General features: G+C 53.3%; 1 protein-coding gene across 13 annotated transcripts in view; it reads left to right on the top strand.

Moving 5' to 3' along the window:
* TNS1 (tensin 1) overlaps positions 1–18,276 on the top strand; it is a 213,457-nt gene that overhangs the window by 178,006 nt on the left and 17,175 nt on the right. For 9 of the 13 annotated variants that reach the window (XM_081583931.1, XM_081583932.1, XM_081583940.1 and 6 more), the window contains 4 exons: positions 1,932–2,128; positions 3,011–3,086; positions 7,284–7,376; positions 16,369–16,567. In XM_081583931.1, coding sequence (XP_081440057.1) covers positions 1,932–2,128; positions 3,011–3,086; positions 7,284–7,376; positions 16,369–16,567 — 565 coding nt within the window. Of the gene's footprint in view, positions 1–1,931; positions 2,129–3,010; positions 3,087–7,283; positions 7,377–8,377; positions 8,402–8,794; positions 8,834–16,368; positions 16,568–18,276 lie in introns of all 13 variants that reach the window. The other 4 variants (XM_081583929.1, XM_081583934.1, XM_081583935.1 and 1 more) reach the window with 2 other exon arrangements.

The raw sequence follows: 18,276 nt of genomic DNA, 5'->3' as shown, positions 1-18,276 counted from the left end.
TTCTTTTAACCTTGGGGCTGAACTTAGTTCCAAACCCCCGGGAGCCTTTTCCGAATGTGCCTCCTTTGTCACAATTATTATTAGAAAATCAATGGCTACATCTGTTTCTCTCTGATGTTTTTGCCAGGAATGAAACCAGCGGCAGCTCCGGACCAAGCTGCCCAGGGAGGCTTGAGGGGGAAGAGGGCTTGATGGAGGTGGGGGAAGTGTGAGCGAGGGTAGGGGACCACCCCCCCAATTCTCTGAGGGCTGAGAGCCTGGGGTTGCCCTAGGGTCCCTGAGTGGGCCCTGCCCAGCCCTTCAGAGCTGTGCCCTGTCCTCTGTCTGGGTTGATTCTCATAGCAGCCCCTGGTTAGGACAGTGTGACCCCTACTTTTCTCTTCTGCAAATAAGGGCCCTTTGAGGCAAGGGGCTTGTTTTAAGTAAGGCGGTTTGTGAGTCTGGTTTACTGTCTTCACTCAAGGCTCTTTTTTCTCTTGGTTGAGCTGGTAGGCAGGTTGCCTCTGATGAATGAAGAGCTGGGAGTGGATCCTCAGGATACCACCCTACCTGGGGACCTTCTGCATGTGAAAGTGCTCTCCAGATGAGGCTCCTAATTATGGGCTGGTCTGAGTGCGCGTCTTGGAGTGACTGTGTGTGTGTTTGTGTGTGTGTGAGAGTGTGTGCATCCATCCCTAGACTTGGCAGCTGGCAGTCTGCTGTTCATGACAAGTAGGTAGGCTTCTCAGCCTGTGCTTTTCATAGTGGCCTCAGTGGCGGTGCCAGGCAGGAGCTGGGGGTTCCCAGGGTCATGCAGACCCCTCCTGTGAAGAGTAGATGACGATTCAGTCTGATCGAGGGTGATTTCTACTTGGCTGTGCTGGCTTGTTGCTGTGGCCGTCTGTGTGTGTGCATGCGCGCCATGGGGTGGTCGGTCGGCCCACAAGCGCTGGCTTGAGGCTGGTGCGGACAGGGTCTCTCGAGACCTTTGATAAGTCCTAGCACCTCTCCTCACCTCGCTTGCCCTCTTGGGTGGTGGCAAAGGCAGGGCTGGAATTTCCTTCTGCAGGATAGTGAGGATGAAGGGCCCACCCTCAGGCTGGGTCTTGGCCTCTGGGCCCCAAGGGAGTAAGTTTTCTAGGATTCTGGAGCCAGCTCAATGAGGCAATCGGTTTCATGCCGCAGGCCAGCTGTGGGAAGAGGGAGTGGGAAGGGAGGGGGTGAGGTTAAGGCCTGGGGAACGGGAGGGAAGTATACAAAAGCACAGGAGGCACTTGTGTGCAGGCTCTTTGCCTGCTGCTCTGGGGCAGCCTGGAAACCTGGGCCATCTTTGGGGCAAGAAAAGTGTGGGCATACAGGAAGTGGGTGGGAGGTTTCAAAGTGGCACTGGATGGATGAGGGTTGGGGAACCCAGAGAAGGCCAGCAGTATTCCAGGGGCCGGCTGGGGCTGGGACATCGTGACAGGTCTTAGTCATTTCTTGGGTTTCTTCTCAGGAGCACCATTTGCAAGCTGATGCGTCATTCAGTCTTTCCAAGTCCTTCCCCATGGGCCTGGTGTTGCTTGTTGGTTGATGCAGTTGCCTTGGAGACTGTCTCTCCTCCCTCCACCTTCCCTCCTTTGCCTGGAAGCTCTGGCCCTCTGCCTCTGGGGCTTGGAAGAAGTTGACATCTGTTTCTTGTATCAGTCCTTTGTGCTCTGGGGCCCAACCCTGTGCAGAGTAGAGATTCCTGCTGAAGGCCAGCTCAACCTAAGCAGATTCCCCCACCCAGCAGAGAAACTGGGGTGTGGGCAGAGGGAAGCTGCGGGGAGGAGGTGTGAAGGGAGGCAAGCCCAGCTCCAGCTTGGCCCCCTGAGCTAAGATGCACTGCCTCCTCTAGGGGAGTTAGGCTGGATTGATCCTTTACCCCCACGTTTTGCTCATTGCCCTCTCTGCCCTGCCATTCCTCCCAGGGGTGCAGGCTCGGGAGAAGCAGCCTGCAGAGCCCCCAGCACCTCTCCGGAAGAGGGCTGCCAGCGATGGGCAATATGAGAACCAGTCACCAGAACCCACATCCCCCCGTAGCCCTGGGGTTCGCTCGCCTGTCCAATGCGTCTCCCCAGAGCTGGCTCTTACCATCGCTCTCAATCCTGGGGGGCGACCCAAAGAGGTGAGTCTTGGGGCCACAGAGGGTAGCAGAGCCCACCTGAACTATTGAGGGACTTGATGGTCATCTGAATAACAGTGACCTGTCAGTAAACTCAGTATTTTTTTCCTCCCTGCATCCTCAGCCTAGGGCTTCTCTCTGGCTTGTGGAATCTGGAGCCAATTGCCCTCTCTAAATAGCTTTTATTCCCCTACTTATTCCATGAACACTGAGACTGAGGTTCCCTTATTGAGCCCCAGAGAGTACCCTTTATTAGAGTGATAAGGACCCTGGTGTGATATAGGTGACCACAGACTCTAGACTCCAAGCCAGATCCTACAGACTGTTTTTGAACCCTTTCTGGATATAGGGTTTACTTGGCAGATAGATCTAATTTCAGTGTCAAAGTGTTTGTATTTTTGAGACAGTTCAGCAGTTTGAGGAAGTAGGTCTTAAACTTTAGTAAGCATAACAATCACCAAGGAGTTTATTAAAAATGTAGATTCTCAAGTGCCCCTGTAGAAATTCTAGCCTATTAGACATGGGGTGGGACCCAGGAATCTGATTCTGGAAGATTCTGATGTGAGTGGTCCATATTTGGTAAAATCCCAGGTTAATGGGTCCTTCTGGACATAAATGGCTTTTGGACATCTTTTCTCTCCTGCCTTCTGTCCCTTCTCTTTGGCCTTGTTGTGAGATATTTCCAAGGCAGGTACTGCTGGACGATTGCCTTGCAATCAGCCACTTTCTGTTCTCTTGGCTGCAAGGAGTTGTTGGGGCCACAGGTGATGAGGATCTGCCTTTGACCTCTGTGTTTACTGGAAAGGATGATTGGTTAGGCTGGTAACTGGGAACTCCTCCTCAGGCTCACAACCACGGTTTTCCTCCTTTGTTCTCCTTCTGCAGCCCCATCTGCACAGCTACAAGGAGGCCTTCGAGGAGATGGAGGGAACCTCTCCGACCAGCCCACCACCCAGTGGGGGTAAGAACTCCATACTCAGCCTTCCTTCCCTGGGTCGCCTCTGGCCTGTGCAAGCTTCCCAGGTGTGGGAGTGCTGGCAGAGTTGGGTGGGGCCAGAATCTGCCGCTTCTCATCCCTATGGCTTATCTTACTTCTGGTTCCCTTCCTCACCTCTCTTCTCTTCACTTCTTTTCTGCTGTTCATGCTCACACATCTAAAATGCAGCAGCTGCATCCTGGGATCCAGGCTGACCTACTCTGGGGTCCCTGGACTCCCATATTATGATTTGCTAGTTGCTAAGAGTCTTTGCATCCTATGTGTAAAACATCCCCCATCCTAAAGTGACATCCTAAAGTAACCCCTGGACCTTCTTGCTTCTGACTCCCATTTCTGTCTGCATCCAGGCACCTCTTCTACTTCCTAGTTTTCACCGAGGAAAGAAAGGCTCAGAACCCTCAGGTTGACCATATGCCCAACTCATCCATCTCTTGGCCTCCAGACAGGAGCCTTTAGTCTGTGTCTTACTGATGCTCTCACTAGAGTGGCAGATCCCTGAATTGTAGAGACATTTCCAAATAATGAGAAAACCTGGATGAGCCCAGGAGAGGGGAAGTATTCCTTTTCATGGTAGAAGAGACATGAAGAGGAGTTGGAGGAGACCTGGGAAAGCAATGATGGGTGAATACCAGGCTGTGAAGGACTCAGGGTTCCTGTAAGAGGCCTGAGTTGGCAGAGGTGAAGAGACTAGTGATGCTCCAGGATTAGACCAGGGGGGTCCGCCCAAGCTATTCATTCGTCCAGGTGAGAGGGGTAGAGGGTGAGGACAGGAGAGTTGGAGCTGGCCATGTGTTCTCTGGTGGTTGGCTGTCCTGCCAGGGGGAGGAATGTGGCACCAGTGCTTGCCTTCTGTGCCAACAGAATTGTGTTGGCCACCATCTTGGACACGTACCATGTGCTCAGTCGCTTCAGTCATGTCCGACTCTTTGCAACCCCATGGCCTGTAGCCCGCCAGGCTCCTCTGTCCATGGGATTCTCCAGGCAAGAGTACTGCAGTGGATTGCCATGCCCTTCCTCCAGGGGATCTTCCTAACCCAGGGATGTAACCCATGTTTCTTACATCTCCTGCACTGGCAGGTGGGTTCTTTACCACTAGAGCCACCGGGGAAGCCCATCTTGGACACAAAGGAAGCTAAATTTGTGAGTGGACTGTCCAGCAGAAAAATAACATGAACTGTTTGCACTAGAAACTTTTCTAACAGCTCCATTAAAAGACATACAGGAAACTGGAGAAATTAATTGTAATGATTTTTTAATTTAATTCAAATTATCCACAAAATATTATCATTTCTATAGGTAAGTAGAAATAAAATGATTAATGAGAATATTATCCTACAATCTTTTTAAGAAATCTAAAAAGAAGTTGGTGAAATTCATTCTAATAATAGATATTATTTGGGGAATTTCTTGGTGGTCCAGTGTTTAAGACTCTGTGATTTCACTCCTGAGGGCCTGGGTTCAATCCCTGATCCAGGAACTAAGATTCCCACAAGCCTCGCAGTGCAGCCAAAAAAAAATTTGCTGTTATTTAACCCTAAGGATCTAAAGTATGATTTCAACATGTAATCAATATAAAGACATATTTTTCATTCTTGTTTCATACAAGTCTGAAATCCACTGTGTGTTTTTACACTCATATGACACCTCAGTTCAGACTGGACACACAGCAGGTGCACCATAGCCCCATGTGGTTCATGACTACCGTATTGGACAGTGAAAGCCCAGGGCAGTCTGCTCAAGACAGCTCTCTAGCCTTATAAAAGGCTTCAGACTCCTGGAATCTCTCTCCATGGTCTTAACTCCCCAACCTGCACATGCATGCGTGTGTGCATGCTCAGTCGTGTCTGACTCTTTGTGACCCCCTGGACCATAGCCCGCCAGGCTCCTCCGTCTATGGGATTCTCTAGGCAAGAATACTGCAGTGGGTTGCCATTTCCTCCTCCAGGGGGTTTTCCCGGCCCAGAGATCGAACCCACGTCTCCTGCATTGGCAGGTGGATTCTTTTACCTCTGAGCCGTCTGGGAAGCTCCCCGCCCCACCACCTTCACACTTGCTCCAATTTCCTGTGGGTCCAAACACCCTTCAACCCTGTCTGGGATGAAGCCATCTGGGCTGGGCTAGAGTGGGTTCTGCCAGATGTTTCTGTTCCCTTTCTTCTCTCCCTCCCCTGGGTCAGCCCCGTGGTGCCTGGGGAGGAGAGAATAAGTTAGAGGTTCCTCCATGCACAGGGTTGGGAGAGAAAACAGAGGCGGAGAAATGCAAGGAATTCTTCCCTGGGGAAGCCAAGCCTTGCCTGGCTTCAGGGCCACCCACACGTCTGCCTCAGCAGAAGGGCTGGATGCCTGGGAACTGAGGGCAGGAGTGATGAGGGAGCTGGAGGTGCTGAGGGAAGCCCAGCGGAACCTCCCACTGCCTCTGTCCCCTGTCCCCTTCACCCCGTTCACCTGCACCTCTGCTGCACCCGCTAGGCAGACTTTTGGGCCCAGAGTCTTCGTGGTCATTCCACAGACAATGGTCTCTGAGGCTGGGCTCATTCTTCCATAATTAATTACATTCAAAGTCATTTGTCTGACAAACATTACTAAGTGCTTGATAAGCGTCTATTGTAAGATATGTGTGTGTGTGTGTAATGAGAGAAAGAGGGACACACAGAAGCATGCAGACCTAGACCTACCCCCTGCCTGGATGTGTGTGTTTGTACACACTTGTCCCCTCTGCTATATCTGTCTGCTGGGCATCTCAGGTCAGAGTGAGGGTAGAGTGTAGGGCTGGGCCAACCATTTGGACTCCTGTGATGCCTCTCTGTTCCCATGGACACCTGTGGATACACCAGCATGTGCACAAATGTGTGTGTGTGTGCCTAGTCGCTCAGTCGTGTCTGACTCTTTGTGACCCCATGGACTGTATCCCACCAGGCTCCTCTGTTCATGGGGATTCTCCAGGCAAGAATACTGGAGTGAGTTGCCATGCCCTCCTCCAGGGGATCACAAATAAGCTGTTTAAATTGCTTTCATTGGAAGATTATATTTTGGGAGTTTAGTTTCCTGTAAGTCTCCTTGCCTTTTTGGGAAAGGGAGGAGATGCTAGGGAGGGTCCCGGAGCTGCTGTGTGGGTCCTGAGCACCCGAGGGCCATGGCTCATCTGTTGAGGCCACTGGGGTGGGGCAGGCAGCCTTAGGCTTTTGGCGGCCCTGTGTGACTGCCTGTCCTCCACAGCTGTGGGCTCTGCAGTGTCCTGAGAGCTGAGACACGACACATGGAGCTCATTTCTTTACTTCTCCTCGGAGGTGGGTTAGGAGACGTGGCAGCTGCCACTGAGAAATCTTGTGACTGGGCAGAGCAACAACCTTGCAGCTCAGCTTGGAGTCCAGCCACGTCCTTGGCTGATGGGATAAAGCCTGACCGCCCCTTCTGACCTTGTGTGTTATGTGACACTTCCAACCCAGACAGGTGGCTTGGGAGGTGACCTGGGTTTGTGCAGGGTGGTCATGTTCTTGCCCACATATTTTAGAGATGGGGCTTTTTCCTCTTCCAGAATCCTGAGGTTTGGGGGAAGTAAGAGAGCTCCCAGCTGAGAAATTCTCTCTTCCTGGGGCTTGCAAAGGGCCTGCTTGGCTGGAGGTCAAAGACCTGTGGCTGAAGACTGGCCTGGGGACTCAGGGTCGGTTCTTCTGGTGGTCCCTTCTCCTCCTTCTGTCCTTAACAAGTTGTGCCATCTTGATACTCCACTTTCTTTAAGTCCATCTGTGTGTGTGTGGGGGGAGCGGTGGGTGGGTGGGGAATGTGAGAGGAGAGGTTAGAGAGACGGTGATATAGAGCAAGTCAGAGGGTGCCCAAGAAACTAGTGTGTGTGTTATAACTATGCAGTGTGGAGGGACCATATGGAAGAAACTCAGGGTCTAGGGATAGAAATGACTTTCTGGAGGTTGAGGGGCAAGGCTATTTCCTGACTCCCTTTACCCTTCATCCTGTGGAGGAACACAGGAGATGGGAGGGGGGGGTGGAGCTGCCCCAGCACCACTAGTGCAGGGCTGGTTCCTCTGCCCTACTTCCTGCTGCACCCCCAACCCCTCTCCCCCACATGCCCTCACTCAGGAGGGATCCTCTCCCCACACCTCCACCCGCACTCACTCCCAGCTCTCCCCTCTTATTCCTGGTGCAGTGCGTTCCCCTCCAGGTCTGGCCAAGACACCCTTGTCTGCTCTGGGCCTGAAGCCCCACAACCCAGCCGACATCCTGCTGCACCCCACCGGCGGTGAGTGACTCCGGCGGGAAGGGAGGTGGCTGGGGAGGCTGGAGGGAGGAGTGGGCAGCTGGAGGACAGGCAGGGCCCAGGCTTGGTGGGTTCTTGGGATTCTTCTGAAAACAAGATGGCAGCCTGGCTCTGTGTCCATGCTGAGGTCAGGCCTGGGTGGGGCTCTCTGTTCAAGGGTTGAGGGGGACGGAACCTTCCCGCCCTTGCCTTGTGGGGTCAGCACCACTCCCAGCATCCTCTGACGTCGGGGGGCTGGAGGCATGCCCTGTTTCCCTGGAGGTGGTTAACTTTCTGCCGGAAACCTGGCTCCCGTGCCCTAGAGTCCAGGTGCTTGTGCACACACACACACACACACACACAGACATACACACCCACAGAGACATGCACGCACACACATACACACACACAGAGACATACACACCCACAGAGACATACACACACACACAGATGCAGGCATGCATGCACACACATACACACACACATGCAGACATGCACACACACAGAGACATACACACCCACAGAGACACACACACACACACACACACAGACATACACACCCACAGAGACATGCACGCACATACAGATGCAGACATGCACGCACACACATACACACACACATGCAGACACGCACACACAGAGAGACATACACACACATACACACACAGACATATACACACACAGAGACATGCACGCACACACATACATACACGCAGACATACACACCCACAGAGACATGCACGCACACACAGATGCAGACATGCACGACACACATACACAGACATGCACACACACTCACCCTACATGCAGACAAGCACGCACACACTCCAGGTTGATACCTCATTACATTCCCCAGCTCCTCTACTTCTTGTTGGGAAAGGGAAAGCGAAGACCCTGGGCCCTTAGTGACCATTTCCAACAGGCTGAACCCAGAAACTTGCTCTCTAGACTCTGGTGTGGGCTGGACTGGGGTTCTGGGGACCAGCTTTGCTTCTTTTCTTTAGTCCCCAGAAGACTGATCCAGCCAGGTAGGCGGGCAGTGGCATGCAGATGTGAGCCATGCAGACACATGGCTGGGCACAGCCTCCCACTCAGGACGTGTCTGCATGGCCAGGGACACGGAGTCGCTGGGTAGGGGGGCTGCCTGTCACCAGGCCAGCACACTCCTGCTTGAGACGTGGGGACTGTGACAGGGACACAGGCCTCTGCTCCCGATAGCGAGGCCCTGTCTTACCTGTGCGCCCTGGAGGGCCTGCCTCTGCCTCGGCCTCACCCCTTTCTCAACAGAGTCTCTCTCTCTCAGGAAATGATCCCTGTTAATCCATCTCTCTCTCTCCTTTTTGCTCTTCCTCTCCCCTTCATCACCTGCCTCTCTTTCCTGCTTCTCCTTCCTCCTCACCTCTCTTCCCATCTTCCCTCAGAGGAGGATGAGAGGAAGGTGCTGACAGAGCTTTCTGAAGGTAAGTGTGGCTTTGCTGTGTGACTGCTTCTTGCTTCCTGCTCTCTGTGTCTGGGAATGGCCGTTCACTCCATTTGTTCTGCCTGGCTTGCGGGGGCGGTGGGTAGCTCTCTTCTTTGATCAGGTCTCGTGTGACCGGGTGCATAGGGACCCCCCTGACCCCTACCCCTTGATGGGTGATCAGGGGGGTGATGAGCTGTCACTCTGGTGATGAGCTGTCATTATGGATACTGACTGAGGTGCCCATAGTCCCAGGGCATGGATCCAGGCGTGGCCAAGGGTCCAGGCACTAGTGTGGTGCCACCTTGCTGGCAAAATGCTCCTTCCCAGGAGGCATTCCTGCCCACCTACCTGGGGTGCAGCAGCCCCTTCAGATGTCGAGGGCTCCTATCCCATTTCCTGGGTGTGCCCCGCATGTACAACTCGGAGCATGGTTTCTCAGCCTCGGCACTACCGATGTTTGGGCCGAACAGTTCTTAGGTGTGGGGACTGTGCTGAGCCTTGTAGGGTGTTTAGCACCATCCCTGGTCTCTACCTACTGTTACACATGTGGGTAACACTCACCCGTCATGACAATCAAAATGTCTGCAACATGACAAGTGTCCCTGGAGGGGATAATTGCTCCCGGTTCAGAGCCACTGTTTTGGAGCCACAAGTTGTTTTCTGGAAGCCCTTGCCTGGTTTCCTCTCAGTGCAGATGGTAGGATGTCTGTCTTTCTGCGATCTTGGATGTTTTGGGGGGATTTTGAAAAAGCTATGGACTCCCCCCACCGCCCTCCTGCCACACACAGATGCCTCGGGACATCCATGCACAGTTGTGACAGTATCTGGTTAGCACGTCTGTGTCCTGGCTTAACCCCTGATTTAAGTCAACTCAGCCTTGCACATGGAGAAGCAGAGAGGGGATGTAATCTGGTTGAAGGCCTTTAACTAATTTATTAAGAACAGAATTCAAAGGATGACTCAGAGCAGCAGGTGAAATGAGGGAGATGCTGGCCTGGGTGGCCTGGGCTTCTGTGTCCCCATCTCTATCCTGGGGGAATGGGGGAAGGGGATTGGATGTGGTAGGTGTTGAGCACCTTCCAGCTTGGATGTGTTAGATGTTCTGACTTCCCATCTGGGTCCTGCGTCCGTGTGGTCTGGTTTCTTTAAAGACTCTGTCCAGGTGTTTTTTTTTTTTTTGGCCGTGTCTTGGCTTGTGGGATTTTAGTTCCCAGACCAGGGATTGAACCCGGGCCCTCAGCAGTGAGAGCGCAGAGTCCTAACCACTGGACCACTAAGGAATTCCTCCTTCCGGATTCTTAAACCCATTTCCCACTTCCTTTGCACTCACTACCTTGATTTTCTATCCCCAAAGTGGGCATGGATTGTGCTCCTCTGAATCTGCCATCACCTATGTAAGATGGCTGGAGTTTTCCATAAAGCTGTGCCCACTGCTAGCCAGCCAGAGTTCTGGCAACAATGCCAGACTGCCTGAGGGGTGCAGAACAAGGCAGCCCCCCCAGAACAGATCCCAGAATGGGATGAGGAGAGGACCTTCCCCGGGCTGGAGGTGGGCTGCTGGTTCTTGCCAGGAGTCTAGAATCATCTGGGGCCCGGAGCCAGTGTTCGTGTGCTGTATTCTAGGAGCCCACCCACCTAGAAGGCTCTCAGCTCTCCTTGTGGTTGCTGACCTCTGCAGACTGGTGAGACCTGTTCAGTCTCCAGTGGGAAGCTCTGAGGGTGACAGGCCCTGGCTGTGTGTTCCTCACTTGGGGGTGACACTTCAACAGAATGGGACTGACACCTGGCCCTTGCAGCTGATGAGTGAATCTCAGCCTACAGGCCCTGAGCCCTCTGACCCTCCTTCATCTCTCCTGGAGGCGTGGAGTCTGCAGGGGAAGGTTCTTAGGGATCCACTCTACCTCAGCCATTGTTTTCAGGAGTGTGGACCTGAGGTCCGTGTTGTGAGGTGGGGATAGGCATCTGCCCAAGGTCACAGTTAAGAGGCAGCAGGGCTAGACTGGACTTACCGGTCTCCTGTTTCCTAATCAAGTGGCCACTTCAAAACCCTCCTCCTGCCTCCAGGCGCCGTGCCCTTGGATTCCAGCGTGGGCATCGGAATTGTTGTCTTGACCTGGAGTGGGGACAGGGGCCAAGGATGTGGGCGGCTGATTCCATTTTTCCTGACTCATGTATCACCTTCCGGGTCAGACTAAAGCATATTCTTTGCTGACCCTCTGAAGCGCTGCTTGATTGCCCTGCTGATATGTATGAATTCAGAACAAGATGCCTATAAGGAAAAATAACCAGTAGGCTTATTCAGCAAGGGGGAAAAAAAGACTTTAGGGAAGTGCTCTGTTCAAGGTGCCATGCTAAATGCTTTACATCTATTCGTTCTGTTCTTCACTGATTCAGTAAATATTTTGTGTGCCTACTATGTGCCAGGCACTCTGGGGATATAATGGGGGATATAATGATAAGCAGTACTATGGTTCCTAATCTCATGCATGACCAGTGACAGAATTAAATTATCACCAAGAATTATTGAGATAAGTGCTCCAAAGTGAAGAGATACGGTTTTTATGAGACCCTGGCTGAAGAAGTAAGATTCGAGGGTGAGTGATGTTAACTCGGTGACACTGGGATGGGAGAAGAGCTTTCCAGGTAGAAGTAAAGGGCATTTGCAAAGGCCCTGGGGTGGGAGGAATAGCATTTTTTTCCCCTCATGAATTGCAAGGTCAGTGAAGTGAGAGCAAGGAGGAGCTGGAGGCTGGAGCAAGGGGCAGTGTGGTACAGAGTGAGGGTCAGCAGGCAGGAATGGGACCATGTGGGTCATTGTCACAATCATCTTATTTAAATAATTACAGAAGCACTGAGAGGAAGGTGGCAGGAACCCCAGTTTGCTGATGAGGAGATGACGTGTAAGGATGTTAAATGACTTGTCCAGGCTCAGACAGCCAATCAGGGGCACAGCTGAGCGTATACTCTGCTTTCCATTGATTGCACGAGGTATAACCTCTAAACATGAACAGTGTCTTTACTGGGTGTGGGTTCAGGGTACCCTTCTCCATGAAAGAAGCAGAGGAAGAAAGCCCATAGCAGTAAAGGTATGAGGTCAACATCAAGGATCTTCCAGTGGGGAAATAGGGAAAGAAATGGCTGGACCTTCTTTCCTGGAGGAATAGGAACAGGGAACATTCAGCTGAGGTTCTGTCTGTTCCCATGATTAGATGGGTGGATTTGGCACAAAGGAAGACTGCAGATTAGAAATGGCCCCTCTGGGGATCTCTTCTGCTCTGAAATCATCGGTGACTGTTGCACTCTGCCATCTGGGTATTTTAAGGTAGTGCTGTGCAACGCAGACTTATGAAGCACCTACTCTGTGCCAGGTCCTGTGCTAGGCACTGAGGACATAAAGATGAGATAACTTGGTCAGGATGATATTTCAGCACAAGGTAGAAATGCTGAGCTGGGGGAGGAACAGGGTGTGATGGGAACTCAGAGGAGGGCCGTGTGGCCCAGTCTCAGAGTTTGGAATTCCAAATTTTGAGCTCCTGGTTTGGGCCCCAGAAGTTTTACTTCTTTCCTCTCTCCATCTGCGTGTCTTTATTTCACTCAGAGCAGACAGGCCATTTCTCTCCAGGTGAAGAACCTTTTCTGCGAGGCAGAAAATGCACTTGAGGGTGTGGGTCAAGAGCTGACAGTGGCCCCAGCCTGGTGGGGCCAAGTCACTAAGCCTCCAGGCCAGCTGCTCTCAGCCTCCAACAGCCTCTTGGAATGGGTTTGGGCTCCTGGAATGTTCTGCATGAAGCACCCTCCTGGCCCTACATCTCCTGCCCTTCCCAGTCCCCGTTGCCTCTGGGTCTAGCTGCTCCAGGATTGGCGGAGAGGAGGAAACTGCAGGAGAGAGTGTGCAAAACAGCAGGAGAGGGGGTAGAGGGAGGCAGACACCAGCAGGCAGCTGTGGGGCTGCTGATAAACTGGCTTTGGAGCTAGCAAGAAGGAATTAGAAGGGACTTTCTCATCTCCTGTCACTTGATCCAGGCTGGGCAGGTGGGTGTTCTCATTCCTATTTTACAGACGAGAGAACAGAGTCCCAGAAATGTTCAGCAGCCTGTCCCCAGTCACCCTTCCAGTAAGTGAAAGACAGGGAGCTCACACATTGTATGTTGTACTAAGGTGGGGAGGAGAGGAAAGTGGGAAGAGATAGGGAAAGGGGGTATTTTCAATATGGAATCTGAGTCTAAAAACTTGGGGAAATGGACTGTTTTGGCCCTCAAGGTTGGTGTTGAACAGTTATGAAGCTGGACTCAGAAAATCAAATATCTTCCCAAAGGTCCCTCCTGTTCTGGGCTCATGAGGAGCAGAGATTGAGTGAGTCTCTGCCCTGATTTAGTCCTGGGAGGTCAGGAAAGGGCAGCCTACCAAGAAAGAGGATGGTGAATAAAGTGAGGGCAGGGCCAGGAGGGCTGGGTCTGAAATCCACAGGCTAGGAGCCCCAGAGCAAAGCCCCCAGGTTAGTTGGCCACTTAAACTCACAGGGCTGTTAACTGCAAACGTGGTGGGAACCGCTGCGGGTGCTTCTCCCTGGATGAGTGGTCCTGTCTTCAAGTTCAGAGGCTGAGTCCTCTGAGAGCTCCTTTGTAAGCTCCTCTGTAGCTGAGGATCTAACGGGAGTGGAGATGGGGCTCTTGAGGCTGATGCCTTATGAATGTGGCCATCCTATAGCCATCTCAGGTTTTCTGATATCTCCAACTTTCTAACACACTGTCCTTTTGATGTTCTGTGCAAACTACATTCAGGCTCCTGACACTATGTTTGGGTCAAAAGGAGTTAGTGGGGACATGGCCTTGACTCATGGTAAACAGGGCAGATGGGAGTCAGTGTCCGTAGTCCCAGGCCTGGCTCCATCCTGACTCTGGGACTGGGTGGTATGGGTGGTCTTACTTCGGTTTTACAATGGTAGAAGTGGTATGTGTACTTTTTTTTTTTTCACAGGATGGGGTGCTGATCCAATAATGTAAGCTGCTTACCCACCGTATGGGTCAGGTCTTGGCAGGAAACATAGCTCATTCCAATGGGGCAACCGAGGAGGGTTTAATGGACTATTTAGATGGTCTGGGCAAACCAATGAGGGATGGTGAAGCACCTCCCAGGGTGCTTCTGAGCAGGAGGCGGGAGCCATCCACACTCCAGGCCTGAAGAGACCAGGAGGAGCTGGAAGAGAGGGCCCGCCCCTGGAGCTGGTATCTTGGGTGGAGGATGGGGCCCTGGAACTTTGACTCTTTCTCCCCACCCACGCTCATCCTCTGTTAGTCCTGCCTACCAGCCAGCTGCCAAAGGCCAAGGCCCTCTGGAGCCCTGAGCCCGGGGATCTGGGGGATCCTCTCAGTAAAAGCTGGCCTGCAGGGACACAGAGCAGGCTGGGGAACGAATCAGGAGGACACGGTGGGTGGAGAGGAACACAAACTTCAGGGCTCACCCTCGGGCATTTTAGCTTGAACTTTTGGGAGTCAGCAAGAATTCAAGGGAATGAGAAAAATGAATGTGTGCCTCTTAGGTCTTACTCACTGTGTACCTCCGGGGGGCAGATAGAGGGGCAGAGGGTAAAGGTCATGCATCTACTAATTTGTGAGACAGACACTTACTGAGGATTCACTGTGTGCCAGGTGCTGCGAGTACAGATCAGCAAGGAGCTTGGGGCAGCCAGGGAGCAGATGGATCCTCTTGTCATCTCTGGGTGGGAGAGAAGGGTGCTGGGTGCTGTGGGCACCAGGGTGAAGCTCGGAGCCTGGAGGCGTCCAAGTGGAGTTTTCAGAGAGTGACTCCAGGAGATGAGGGATGGGCGGGGAAGGTAGGCTCTGGCCTTGGGTCTCAAGTGCCATTTCTGTGGGTGTGAGTTCCTGTCTGAGGGTCCCTTCCATCAATTCGAGTTACCCCAGGGTGTGGATCCGGCCCCCCGAGGCTAAAGGCACACTGAAATTCTCAATCCCCCTGATTTTCAGCTGGCGGTATGTGCAGGGCCCAAGAGCAGGCTCTGGGCCAGACCACCGGGGTTCTTAGGTCAGTTCTGTCACCTGCTACTGTGTGGCCCAGACAAGATACTTACATTCTCCAAATTCTACTTTCCTCATGTAGTTGTTTGCTGTTTCTACTGTTATTGATAGTCTTTGGAGCTGGCTTTTCTCTGGCTGATGGGCTCGAGTTCTGAGTAGCAGCAGCCAGCTCTGAGTGCCCCATGAGGCTTGGTGGCCCCTCTCTTAGCCACCCAGAGCCAGCACTGGGAGTCAGGAGATGGTAGCTGTGTGTTCTGGGGCAAATTGCTCCACCTCTCTGGGCTGAGGAGACATGTTACATCAGGAGCCAGTAAACTATGGCCAAATCCTGTTTTTGGAAAATTTTAGCGTAACACAGCCATGCTCATTGCTTTATGTGCTAGCCATAGCTGCTCTCGCGATAACAACAGTAGAATTGAGTAGCTGTGAGAGAGACTGTCTGGCCCCCTCCCTGCACCCCAGGGCTGCATGGACTCTGCAGTTCTTCCACTTCTCAGGCTGGTTTCAGTGGTTGCCCTAATTGTGGTGGGCATAGTGTAGGTGTGTGCTCAGGTCATGTCCCCCCGGGACGTCCTCGGGAATGGTGCCAGGTTCGGAGGTGGCAGGAACACCATCTGTCCCTGGAGAAGCTGAGAGTGTCCTGCTTCTTCTTCCTGTTTGACGGCGAGTTAGTTTGCAGTGGTGGGGTAGGGGGAGCGTGGCGGGGGTTCCAGAGGCCGGGGCGGGGGGAAGTTGGGGGCAGCATGGCAGTGGGGCGGGTGGCACAGGAAACCTGGATCTGATTGTGCCTCCAGCCCCTTCACTCTCCTGCCTCAGCACCTTCACCTGCACAATGACCTCTCTGGCACTTTCCCCCCTCTCCCCCACCTAGCTTTCCTCTCGGGCTGTTCTGAACACCAAGCAGGATAATGATGTCAGTCTCGGGAGGCATGCTAAGTGTGTCAGGCAAGGTGGATGGGTGTGTCTTGGCACGCAGGGCTGGGCGTGACTCACCCGCACAGGCCTGTTGCTAGGCCAGCAAGCCTGTTTCTGGACTCTGGGTGTGGGGTGGAGTGAGCATCCTGAGACACAAGGCTGGGCTGGAGCTTGGGGTCCACGGACAGCCCAGACCCCAGCAGTGCCTGGGGAGCCGAGAATGGCCTGGGGACCTGGGTTGGGGAAGAAAAGCTCAGCTAGAGGGGCCACCAGTGAAGGACGATGTCCTAGATCTAGGACGGAGGCCTCTGTGATGGCTGTGTTCTGGAGCCCCTTTCTGGGAAGCTTCTCAGAATGAGGCTCTAGTTAAAGGTTCTTTGGGGGCTCTCACGGCTTCTCACGATGCTGGAAAGAGGATGGACCTGGGCAGGCAGGAGCCCCAGAGACGTGCCCCTCGTCTGCTTGGCTGTCCTTTTGGGATTTCCCTCACAGGCTCTGGGGAGGCGGGTTCCCTGGGGCTGGGTGGGGTCCACACTGCACCCCCTGGATCCACGCTCAGTCCCTGTCCCCTCACCCCTTCCAGAGCCCCGGAGCTACGTGGAGTCAGTGGTACGAACGGCAGTGGCTGGGCCCCGGACTCAGGACCCTGAGCCCAAGAGCTTTAGCGCCCCAGCTGCGCAGGCCTATGGCCACGAGACACCCCTGAGGAACGGGACCCTGGGAAGCTCCTTTGTCTCTCCCAGCCCCCTCTCCACCAGCAGCCCCATCCTCAGCGCTGACAGGTAAGTGGGGAGGAGAATCCAGGCCCGGGGCAGCACGGATGAGGCCTCTTGGATCCGACTAGGGTATGAACGGGCAGAAATCATATCCAGGGTGCTGCCCTTGGGAAACCAGCTCATTGGGGTGCATGGCAAGAGCACCCCCTGAGTGCCAACTCCCCCGGGGAGGGTATGAAGATGAACCAGGCACAGTTCTTCCCTCAAATGTATTACTTTTGTTTTTATTTATTTATTGGCTACACCATGCGGCATGCGGGAGCCATACTTCCCCAGAGATCAAATCCGTGGCTCCTGCAGTGGAAGTGTGGAGTTGTGACCACTGGACTGCCAGGGAAGCCTCCTTTCCCCAAATTTAAAATCAAACAAGTATAGTTACTATGTTGTGAGTGCTTCCCATGTGCCAGGCGTTTTGCTAAGTGCTTTCTATTTAAACCTCACAGCTATCCTATGAGGTAAGTAGTATTATTATTCCCACTTCTCAGAAGAGGAAACTGAGGCAGAGAGAGATTAAAGTAGTTTATTCAAGGTCCTACAGCTAAACAGTAGCAGAAATAGGATTCAGACCAAAGGTGTCTGGCTCCGGAGTCCACATCTCTATCCTACCCCCCACCCCCATCACAGAACAGCAGTTAGAGGTGCTCAAAGCAGAGGTGTAAGCAAAAAGCTCTGAGCAAGAGGCCGTTATTTCTGGCTTAGTCTGCAGAGAGGGTCTCTGGGGGCTGGAAGTACGGAAAGTATTTGTGCTAAGGCCAGAGGATGAGCAGCAGTTGAAAGGTGAAGGGGAGGGAGAGGGCCTTCACAGCACAGCAAGGACAGGACCAGGGTATGGAGGTATTGGGCGTGTGGTCTGGGGGTCAAGTCACTGTGGGGTTAGAGGAGGGATGTCTTGGTGGGCGGCTGACATTTTAGGGAGTCAGACAGAGAGGAAAGCCAGAAACTTCCCAGAAAGGGAGGCTCCTGTGTTTGGGGTGCAGTGAGAAGCTGCTCGACTGGTGGGGTGGGGCATAGGCTTTATGATGGGGAGACAGGAAGATGACATAGGAGAGGGACTCTGAGATGAGCCCAGGTAGGGCACAGGGTACCAGGAGGGGAGGAGGCCTGCACCGGCCAGAATTCCACCCCCCAGTAGGGGCGTCTGCCCCAACCATCCCTTCCCATGTCCACTCCCTTTCTCAGACTGGGACCCCATGAGGCTGGAAACTATCCAGCTGCCTCCTCCCACTTCCACAGGCAGGGGTGAGCAGTGTGCTCCCCCACCCAGGTCGGGGCGGGAGGTGCAGGTGAGCCGAGGTAGTTTTCTTCTGGATTCTTAAGAATCTGAAACCTCAAGCCAAGCACACACCCCCAGTCACCTGGCTCCCTCCCCAGCCTCTTAACGGCTCCACTTGGGGAAAGGTCTGCCTCTGGGCAGGCGCTGCATTCTTCTTCTAAAGGAGAGGAGATTTTCCTCACCTCTCACCCCCCCATGCCGATATCCAAGAAGTCCTGACATTAGGGAGTTTTCACTTTTTCTCACTCAAATTCCTCCTGCAGTCAGATTCAGGAAGCCAGCTCCTCCTCCAGGATTAATCACCCAAAACGCCATTTCCGTGTCCCCAGCTCCTCCCTCCCCCTATTTCTCAGAATCCAGGTTATTCTGTACCGAAGTGGTGTTTTACTCTGGCCTCTTCTGGGGTGTGTGGTAGACTTTGTCCTGGCCTGGCCCCGACCTT

The sequence above is a fragment of the Giraffa tippelskirchi genome, chromosome 3 (genome assembly GCF_054371585.1).
Source record: "Giraffa tippelskirchi isolate mGirTip1 chromosome 3, T2T-mGirTip1v1.2.pri, whole genome shotgun sequence".
Classification (NCBI taxonomy): Eukaryota; Metazoa; Chordata; class Mammalia; order Artiodactyla; family Giraffidae; genus Giraffa; species Giraffa tippelskirchi.
The sequence above is the reverse complement of the archived record's forward strand: the minus strand, read 5'-3'. Positions and strand labels throughout refer to the sequence as shown.